This window comes from Mustela erminea, chromosome 9 (assembly GCF_009829155.1).
Source record: "Mustela erminea isolate mMusErm1 chromosome 9, mMusErm1.Pri, whole genome shotgun sequence".
Lineage (NCBI taxonomy): Eukaryota > Metazoa > Chordata > Mammalia > Carnivora > Mustelidae > Mustela > Mustela erminea.
This window is the reverse complement of record NC_045622.1, coordinates 14,301,450-14,312,242: the sequence shown is the minus strand read 5'-3', so window position 1 is coordinate 14,312,242 and position 10,793 is coordinate 14,301,450. Positions and strand designations below refer to the sequence as shown.

General features: G+C 45.8%; 1 protein-coding gene across 3 annotated transcripts in view; it reads left to right on the top strand.

Moving 5' to 3' along the window:
- The first annotated feature begins 327 nt into the window (after positions 1–327).
- The window catches only part of JAML (junction adhesion molecule like), a 28,224-nt gene continuing 17,758 nt past the window's right edge, over positions 328–10,793 (top strand). The window contains exons 1-4 of one of the 3 annotated variants that reach the window (XM_032358684.1): positions 328–604; positions 822–937; positions 6,000–6,063; positions 8,861–9,015. In XM_032358684.1, coding sequence (XP_032214575.1) covers positions 908–937; positions 6,000–6,063; positions 8,861–9,015 — 249 coding nt within the window. In that variant the 5' untranslated portion in view covers positions 328–604; positions 822–907. The other 2 variants (XM_032358682.1, XM_032358683.1) reach the window with 2 other exon arrangements.

Genomic DNA, 10,793 nt, shown 5'->3' with positions numbered 1-10,793 from the left:
TGGTGGTCTGTGGGAGCCGGCTCACAGAGCAAGAGCTGATTCAATTTTTAGGAATTTTACAAGCTTGAAACAGGCCATGGAGGGAGTATTTATGTACGTTGCTGGCTTACCATGCAACCATGTAGCATAGTCCTGGAGGGTGCAAGTGTTCAACAACTTTTTATTTTTAAAAGATTTTCTTTAATTTTTTTTGAGACACAGAGAGCAGGAGCAGGGTGGGGGGGAATAGCAGAGGGAGAGGGAGATGCATGCTCCCCGCTGAGCAGGGAGATGGATGAGTGGCTCCATCCCAGGACCCTGAGATCATGACCTGAGCTGAAGGCAGAGACGCTTAACTGACAGCCAACCAGGTGCCCCTTGAACAACTTTTTGAATGATAAAGGACAAGTTCCAAAAAATGGCCACGTGTAGGTCAAGCCAAGGTTGAAGGTGTGTATGGAGAACACTTATTTTGAAGAGGCAACTTATAAGCAAAAGATGTCTTGAAGTGAAGAAGCTTTGAGTTCTTGTCTACGATGTCCAAATCGCGCAAAGGGTTCTCGGGATAACGCACTACCTGTGTCCTGTAAATGCTGACGTCTCCTGGTCAGAGGAGATCAACATGGTAAGTTGGAGGACTGAGCAGACCTATCTTTGGAGGCAGGGACTGAGTGATTGCCTGGCTATGTTGCACTTCTCTGTTGAGAGAAAAAAAAAATGAGAGGCCACTCTATTTTTATTTTATTTTGTTTTGTTTTGTTTACTTGGGGGGTCACTATATTTTAAACAGAACAAACCATTTTGTGTTCATCTTAAATTTGTTGTATTCTGTTTGCATGCAGCTGGTTTCTTTCTTGGAGAAGGTCCACCCGATGCCACTGGAGACCTCACCCTCAGAGAGCTTATAATCTAGAAGGGGAGACAGCACATGTCCTGGTCTGGAATCAGGCTCTCCTTAGTAAGTCGAGTTTATTACTCCCTTTTAGAACAAAGGTATAAATAAGAATTGGGCCGTGGGCCAGATGACAGAAATGAGAACCTTGTTGTAGAGGTTCCTGTTTGCATCTCTGTAGCTACCCCAGATCATATGCATTTGGTTTGTTCTGAGCCTGACCTTCTGTCAGGCAGAAGTCTCTGGAGTCGGACTCTGGTACTGCACTCAGCAGAGCTACCGTGTTGCTTCCCCTGGGTGCATCTCATCGTCTCATCGTGGGTAAGCCGTTGCTTTGCATTTCTTAAGAAGTGATGAAAACTTGGCTCTCTCAGGAGAAGGCTGGTTCTGAAGGTTTTAATTTGATGACCACATTTGTAGGAGGAAACTGGCATAAGGTAGGCTGCTGAGTGCAGTTTTCCTTTATGTAGTGTAGAGTCACTTCTGATAAGGTCCCCAGAGAAAAGTGGGGTAAGAGGTTTACTCTTAATGAAAGAGCAGATGATGCTGGTGGTCGTAGGACTTAAGCTTGTAAATTGCCTGTGTTTTTTAGGTAGCGCAGTGACTGACTAGCTGTCCTCCTGACTAACTGTCCTCCTGACCAGTTGTCCTCTAGCTCATGGCAGGACTTCTCCCTCACTGTTGCCCTTCTCCCAACCCTAGACAGGCCATTTTTTTTTTTTTAAGAATTATTTATTTGTTAGAGAGCACATGCTCACAGGAGGGGCAGAGGAAGAGGGAGAAAGAATCCCAAGCAGACTCCACTCTGAGTGGGGAGCTGGATATGGGGCTCGATCTCACAACCCTGAGATCAGAACCCCATCTGAAACCAATAGTCGGGACTCGACCGATTGCATTACCCAGAGGCTGCTAGACAGGTCAATATCTAACCTTAAGAAGCCAAGAACTTAATCCTCTCAAGAGAGCTAGACTCATGTTCTTGCTTGCCATGTCCTTGGCAAAGCTCTGACCTCATGAAGGCCTTTTGTAGAGGAGGGAGCAGCAATAATGATTTCCAAAGTCCCCTTCAGGTTAGAAGGGTGACCAATGTCACTGAGACTGTCTTACATGGAGCCATGTAACCGCCCAGCCCAATGTCGGATAAGTGGTCTTGGAAGGAAAAATGAGGATGCACTGTAGAGGGGTTACATGGATTCATAGACCTAAAAACAATGAGAGCCCGGAGGTGAGCGGCCACGGCCACGGTAAACTGAGAGGACTTTAGCATGGAGGGAGTGGGGGATGGGGAAGGGGTAGGGGAGTGGGGGGCGGGCTATGGGAAGGAAGGCTGTGCAGTTGCTGTTTGCTCAGTGGTTCGTTGTCCTTATGGGGGGCAAATGGCTGCACTCAGAGACAGCATCTCTCCCTATCTTGTCTTGTGATATTGTAATATTCGGGGGTCATTCTCACATCCTCTGTGGTAGTCTCATTGTCGTGAGTCTCTTTTCTGAAGGTGTTTTTCTGCCATCATCGTGCCAAGGGAAACAATTCCTCTGCACTGTTAATAATGGGAAAGGGGAGCCTTATAGTTACAACTCCCCAGGGGTGACAAAAGACGTTTGCCAGGAGTTCTGTTGTGAAAACACCATGAGCTCAGGTCAAAATGTTTGGCCACCATATGAGCTGCCTTACTGTGAAGAATTACCTCAAGAAAGCTGCTGAGGAGATGGCGGGATCTGGGGAAGAAGCTGAGAATTTAAATGGAGTCTCATGAAGGTGCTTAAGGAGCATCTAATGCTTTGGTTGGATTTCTAAAGACGGAGACCACTTATTTAGATATTCTGTGTATATTTAAAATTCTGAATTTCATTATCCAGGTATATACATTTAGGACCTAGCTTTCGGCGTGCATCCACACACACACACACACACACACACACACACACACCCCACATACACATATGATAGGAATTTCTGAATATTTGCCAACTAAAGGAAATCGAAACTTGACTGAAGTGTCCTGGGCCCTCTTAGGTGTTGTTCTCTGTTTTGATGAGCGGTTCCCGGATCCGACAGAGGCTCAGGTCTTGGCTTCCTGGAGCTTATAGTCTTGGGAGGTGAGGGTGGATAGCAGGACTTTAATCCAGCAGGCACACAAGTAAATAGAGAATTAGAAATTGTGACAAGTGCCCTGAAGGAAAGAGAAATAGAACTATTTAAACTTGGTGGCTGGGACTCTGACCTGGTGAGCATGGCTCAGGAGAGCTGTCCCTACGGAAACCATGTCAGCTTGCGATCTGAAAGCTGCATGGAGGTTCACTGGGGGAAGCCGGTGGCGGGAAGAGCATCCAGTCAGGGGAGCAGATTCATCCTGTTGGGATAAACAAAGTTCAGGGAAGTTAGGTCCTAAAATATGGGATAGCTTCCCAAACATGAGGAGCAGTACTGCGTCGTGAGGGGACAGGATCTGATCGGGAAATCCTGGCCCTGTCACTGGCTGGGCATTATTAGGGAAATCACTTCACCCGTGTGTGCCTTAGTTTCCCCATCTGCCCCGTATCGTAGGGTTGTCGTGAAGATCAAGGGGGTCAGTGTGTGGGGCGGCGCTCTGGCGATTCCTGGCACTTTGGCCTTAGTGACTTTCTGCACATCAATGACTGGTTTCTAGTGTGCTCCTGTATTAACTGGGAGGGAGAAGAAGTCTGATCCTTGAATGTTAAGAAGATTGAACAATTTCCCAGAGATTGAAAGATTAGTTAATGGAAGGTCTGACCCAGGAGGAGAATTTTTGAGAAATTAAGTGCATTTTCCATGAATTCATTGCTCCTCTCTTCATTTACAGAGAGTTCTAATGATGCCTGTGAGTACTTTGAACCAAAAATGGTATCCTCTGTTCATTAGATTGTTTGCACATTTCTTAAAATTTGTTTGCAAAGAGTTGAGTGTGACTGAGTGACTTGAGTTTGGTGACTAGGTTCAGAGTCTCTTTGGGATCGCCAGTGTCCTCTTAGAATAGAATGGCCTAGTTGTAGGATATCTAAGTTGATTTCAACGTGATGGTCGCATTGGCAGCCAGCAGCCCTTACCCAGCCTACGCCAGGCACCTTATTGGTGTGGTGGCGCAGACCTGGGGCACTGGTAGACAAGAATGCATGGTCCTTCTTGAGATTCTAGACTTACTGGGGTTTGGTGTTAGACCTGTAAGTCAGTTGTTCCTCCTCCAAGCAGGTGGTGCATTGGACGGGCTGGGGAGCACAAGTGACTCCCTGAAGAAGAACACACCCAGAAAGTGCAGGGATCTCAGAAGTCCCAGATACGGTGAATTCACACCATGACACACTATAAAGGAAGTTCTTTATCATGCTCACCCATGTATGTGTGGGGTGGGATGGGCATCAGAGCCAGAAGAGGACTGAGGCTATCTTGAGATAGATCTTTGTTTTCATCAGATGTCCTTATGTTTGGGGGAAACATAATGTGACTTTTGGTATATCTGAGTCAGTGTTAATTATTATCTACATCATAATGGGATTCAAGAATTGAAACTTGAAAGTTTCCAGTTCATTCTGATTCATCATTTGCCATTCTACCTAAAGGTAGATGCTCAGAACCCAAATCTCTTCTAACACAACAAATTCTATTTCCTATCTGGTTTTAGGTTATGAAAAATAGGATCTTATGTGATAATGATTTCTTCTTTTCAAAGCACTGTTATCTACATTATCATATTTGATCCTCGCATTATTATCCCATGTTATAGGCAAGGGAACCGAGGTTGAGCAAAGCCAAATGACATCTCTCCTTAGTGGGACCTAGGATGGGACTTCCTTGAACAGTTTGATCCTGATTTTCCTGATGGAGGATTTTGTTGGTTAGAACTCAGATAAGGACTCTCTTAGGTAGTCATTTTTAATAAATTAAAATGGCCACCATATGTGCTAGACTTCCCAGCAGAGCTAGGAAGAGACCTTTCCTTCTGGAAGATTCTAGGTAGAGTTCCTTCAGTGGCAGGATGTTTGGCGTGCAGGGGTCATGACTGAAACCATCCACAGTAGTTGGTAGGAACTCAAGGCTGGTTGGATTATAACTCCTTGGAGTTGGTCTTCTTTTGTTTCATGAAGGAAAATCTGGGCCAAGTGCGCCCGGGTGGCTTAGTTGGTTAAGCATCAGACTCTTGGTTTCAGCTCAGGTCATGATCCCGGGGTTCTGGGATTGAGCTCCACATCTGGCTCTGTACTGGGCGTGGAGCCTACTTAAGATTCTCTCTCCCTCTCCCTTTGCCCCTCCCAACTCTCTCCCTCTCTTAAACAAAAAAAGTGAGGGAAAAAAAGGCAAAACTCCCCAAAACCTCAACATGGACATTTCATGCAGCTTCTTAATGCCACAGGGCTTGGTGAATTAATAGATTGAAAATTTTCTCCTTATTTATGTATCTCCTTTCCCACATGTCCTGAACATTCTCTGTATGTTTAAAAGTAGCAATTTGGGGGGTGCCTGTGTGGCTCAAATGGTTAAGTATCTGCCTTTAGCCATGATCCCAGGGTCTGGGATTGAGTCCCACATGGGGCTCCCCACTCAATAGGGAGTCTGTTTCTCCCTCTCCCTCTGCCCTTCCCCCTGCTTGTGCTCACTCTCTCTCTCTGTCCAATGAATAAATAAAATCTTAAAAAAAAAAGTAGCCATTTTAATTTAGTTGGATAGATAGGCAAAACCTTCAGGCTGAGTCTCCTGTAATCTCTTGCTTGCGTGAAACCTGAAGTTGCAGGACGGCTAGGTTGTCGCCTCAAGGATATCCTGAAATTAGTTGCTTTTTTCTTCTCAAAAAGCCACTTTCGTTTAATCTTCCCTTACAGCCAGTCTAAAGCGGCCCCCAAGTGACTCTCTAAACATCGCTCTGTTTTGTTTCATCAAAGCAGATTCCAGCATCTGCCACTTTCTTGTTCATTCATTTGCCTCTTTTCTTCCTCCATCCCCCCCCACCCCAGTTTCGAACTGCACGTGAGCAGGGACCCTGCCCTTTCTGTTTGGGGCTGCATCCCAGAGCCTCAGACAGAGGCTGGGCCCACAGAGGCGCACTGACTGTGGGTTTGCTAAATTAACAAACTTCTCTTGATGCGGTTTTCTGATTTTTGTTTTCTTTTATCTAAAGATTGAAAAATTGGCGAGCAGCATGTTTTGCCCTCTGAAACTCATCCTGATGCCAGTGTTACTGGGTAAGTAGAAACCAAGGGACCAAGGAGGGGACTGGGTTTCTTGTTAAGTCTCATGCAGTTTCAAAAGCCAATTTTATATATTTTCATTTCCCCCTTGGTTTGTTGAAAACGGGAAACCCTAACCTGGAACTTTGGCATTTTGCTGGAACAGCTGTTTTTGAAGCCGGGGAGCAAACTCTTTCTTGAAAAGCTGAATCTTCCACTGTTTCTGTTAGACACCAGAGGCCTCCGGGTCCTGAGCTGGGGGTTCTGGGACCTTCCTTTGTGCTACAAAGAAAGTGTCTCGCTGGCATTCCTGGACTCTCAGTTGTGACTTGAAAACCACAGCTAGTCTCAGATCAGGAAATGAAATCACCGTCGAGCCCAGAATCCCTGCAGCTGTATTCACGCTTTTGCCACTCCAGCCTTCTTGTGGTTCTGTAAGTGCACTGGGCTTTCACAGTCCGGGGCAGTTTCTTTTGCCAAGAACTTTCCTCTCCTCACCTTCCTGGGCAAACCTGCCCAAGCCTTCCTGACACTTCAGAGTTCTCCTTAAACTCCACATCCATCTAAAAACCTCCTCTGGCTGTGGACTCTCTTGTTCTCGAACCCTCCAAACCCTCTGTTGCTTGTGGCTCAGCGGTTCTTTCTAAGCTGCTCACCTCTCTCCCGGCCTTTTCTCTTTATCCACAGATCTAGCTCTGTGGGAGGAATAAACGACTCAGGACGTTCTTTGCTCTCATTGTCTCTTATTTTTCTTCATCATCATCATCATCATCTTATTATTATTATTATTTGTACCTGGGCATAGTAACCTAAACACCAACTCAGCCAAATAAAAAAAAGAAATGCCTTTGCTGTAATTCCAGGGAACAGAGGGTATGCACCCAGGCAGACAGACACATGGACACCCACCCCCTACCTCCCCGGAAAATAGGATGTATTTAAGAGAATTTGTTTTCGCAGCTGTCATGCTCTGGGGTCTTTAAAGATTTTTTTATTATTTATTTGACAGAGATCACAAGTAGGCAGAGAGAGAGAGAGAGAGAGAGAGAGATGAGAAGCAGGCTCCCCGCTGAGCAGAGAGCCTGATGTGGGACTCGATCCCAGGACCCTGGGATTATGACCTGAGCTGAAGGCAGAGGCTTTAACCCACTGAGCCACCCAGGCACCCTGCTCTGGATGGGGTCTTCAGACATTGCCTCAGAGGTGTGGGAAGCAGCCCAGGCTTTTACCATCCCAGCCCGAGTTAACAAACCAGTCTTGGAGCTAGTGACTTGGTGGTATCAGGGGGCATTCTGTTTCTTTGTGGAGAGGTTTGCCCTCCTTTGTAGAAAGTGTCATTTCTTTAGCCATTTCTCTACAAAGTAGAGGTGGAAGCTTCTCTTTGCTCCCATGGCTGCGCCTGCTTTCTAGCTACCCTTCACTTACTTCCACATACAGCGCTTCTCCACAGTAGATTAAACGCACTTCTTACACCTTTAACCACACGTCAGGCTGCTCAGCTCTTCCTTACAGGAAAATTCCAGATTGGCTTTGGAGCTAATTTTGATTTCTTTCAAAACAAGCCCCTCTGGAGGGTTTAGCGTTCCTGTTTTCTTTTCCGTCTTCCCTACTGTGTGCCTGCTGTTGGGCAGCAAGTGAACTGTCTTCTCTCGGGCCAACAGCTTGCATGGAAAGGCTGGCACGCTTTCTGTTTATTCCCACATGCGTTCCCTTGGCTCGTCCTCCACATAAACTGGCCAGCATCTAAACGTAGCTTTCTTGATGTTGTTGTCTCTTTGCATAGAGCACATCTTGTAAAAACAGAAATATCTATGTGATGGTTTTCTCTTTTAGTGAAAAGAGAAAGGCCTTGAGGAATATACAGATAGCGGAGTGGAGTGGTGCATGCTGTAAAACACCCTCAGGCTGAGCAACCAGGGCTGATGGCCAAGATGGAGTGGGAAGGTGGGGAGAAGACAAGCACAAAGGAAATTCAAGGGGAGAGCCGTGCTCTGGATTGGCCTCTTTTTTTTTTTTTTTTTTGAAGAATGTTTTCTTTTTCTTCTTCTTCTTCTTTTTTTTTTTTTAAGATTTTATGTATTTATTAGAGAGAGTATGCGCAAATGAGTGGGGGGAGTGGCAGGGGGACAGACAGACTGTGGGCTGAGCACAGAGCCTGCCGCGGGGCTCGATCCCAGGCCCCTGAGATCATGAGATCTGAGCCCTAACCGAGAATCTGATGCTTAACCGACTGAACCACCCAGGCGCCCCTGTATGGGCCTAATAACAAGGACCTCTAGGACAGTCAGAATTGCCAGCAAAGTCAGAGTAAGCTTTTAAAAAGGAACTAAAGAAAAGGGAAAAAGGAAGGAAGCCAAAAATACTTTTAAAAAGCCAAAATATTGGCTTTTCAAATAGGGAACCCATGGGAAACTAGGAGCAAGAGACATCTCATTTCCTGTTTATGGATGTCTAAATTCACGACTTGAAAGGAGGATGTCAGGGTTTCTCTTCTTTCTTTAGAAAGGGGCTTGGAGAAAGGAATTCTGGGAAATGGGGAAGGGTCTAGCTAGGAGAACGGGAGCAGACATGCATTTTTGCAGAACGAAGATTGCAGAACCCCTCTGACTTGGGAGGCTTGTGTGTAACTAGAGGGTATCTCGCCTACCTTTGGGAATGCCATACTGGCTTGAGTGATAGGCCTCTGAGGACTTCGTCCATATCGGGTCATCTGGGGAGGGAAGCTGTAGAGTTACTTAGAGATTGATTACTGATTTTTATTGTTGAAGATATTTGTCTAAATGCTATCTCCTCTTGCCTTTGACTTCTATAGATTATTCCTTGGGCCTGAATGACTTGATTGTTTCCTCCCTTGAGCTAACAGTCTGTGTGGGTGATTCAGCCCTGCTGGGATGTGTTTTCCAGAGCACAGAAGAGAAGCGTGTGACCAAGATAGACTGGACGGTCTCATCAGGAGAGCACGCCAAGGTAACAAGCAGGGAATCTTACTGTTGAAGCCCTGGCCAATGGTGTCAGGAGAAGGGAGGGGGTGGAGAGGGAGAGTCAGGTCATCAGGTGTCAAGAGATGGTGTTGCAAGAGTCTGGGCTCTGAAGCTTGTCAGAACTGGGCCTCTTCCTAGCTTGGCCCTTTGGCTGTGTCATCAGCTGGGCAAGTTACTCAACCTTGCTGAACTTCAGCTTCCTCATCTGTGAAAATGAAGGTCATTATCATAATGGTAATGCTTACCTTTTGGGTCATTGAGAAGTAATGGAAGACATGCACATAAAATTCTTTTTGTTTCTTTTCTTGATGTCTGCCCTTTGTAGAGTAGTATAGATGAGTGGGAGGGCTGAGAAGGGAGAGAATGTGGGTCTAGACAGAAGAGGCATGAGAATGATGTCACAGGAATCCTTTATGGGGGAGAGGGCCAGATTCTTTGAGCATTCTGTGCCCCATTTATGTGCTTGGGCATCACCTCTCTCTCCTTCATGGCTGTTTCAAATGTTCAAGTGTTGGGATCAGCTGATGTAGCATGGCTGAGGGAGGGTCTTTCATGGGAGCTGTTCAGAGTGGGAAACAGTATATAAACCTCATCAGAGGTTCTGTGGAGATATTTGTATCTTAGGATCATTTTAAAATACATCCTAAGTAATGGGTTACTAACAGTAAGGTCTCAAAGTTTGCTGGTAAAATACTCTTTCTGTAGCTCATAGCATATTATTCCTATAATGCTATTCTCACTCAAATTTTTATTAGTATTTTTTTATCATAAGAGGGATAGGCCCATGGCTTAAGTAGAAATAAGAATTTCTGGGGTCACCTGTGTGGCTCAGTGGGTTAAGCCTCTGCCTTCGGCTCAGGTCCTGATCTCAGGGTCCTGGGATCGAACCCCACATCGGGCTCTCTGCTCAGCAGGGAGCCTGCTTCTGCCTCTCTTTCTCTGCCTGCCTCTCTGCCTACTTGTGATCTCTGTCAAATAAATAAATAAAATATTAAAAAAAAAAAAAAAAAAAGGATTTCCCAGGGCTCCCTGTCCCAGCCTGGAAACCATGCCCTGAGGATGACTCCTTCTCAGGCTGTGTGATATTCTGCCTGGAGGAGGGCAGAACGGGGAGGAGCAACAGCTAACACACCAGCCAGTTTATCACAACTCCCAGTCTGAGGGACTGCATCATGCCTTTGAATGCCATCCAGTCCAGTGGCCATGGCAGAAAATAGGTTGAACAGGAGACAAGGTTTTCAAAAATTCTGAGTTGAATCCCCAGAGTGGTCTTCAGAGTGGGTATTACATTTTACCTTAAACTATAAGAAATGACTATGCTTCACAATTTGTCCTTGTATGAAATAAGGCACCAGGCCTTGTTCTAGTTAGAGCATTGCCTGGCACATTCTTATTATTATTTCTTATTATTCTTACTATTCTTATTATCTTATTATTCACTGGTACCAAGTACTTTTTGATCATGATGATGATGATGATGGTGGTGATGATGATGGTGATGGTGATGACGATGGTCATGTTGGTGATGATGGTGGTGGTAGTGATGATGGTGGTGGTGAGGGTGGTGATGATGATGGTGGTGCTGATGGTGGTGGTGGTGATGATTGTGGTGGTGATGGTGGTGATGGTGATGGTGATGATGATGATGGTGGTGGTGGTGGTGGTGGTGATGGTGATGATGATGGTGGTGGTGATGTGGTGGTGGTGGTGAAAGTGATGATGGTGATGGTGATGATGTTGATGGTGGTGGTGGTAGTGGTGATG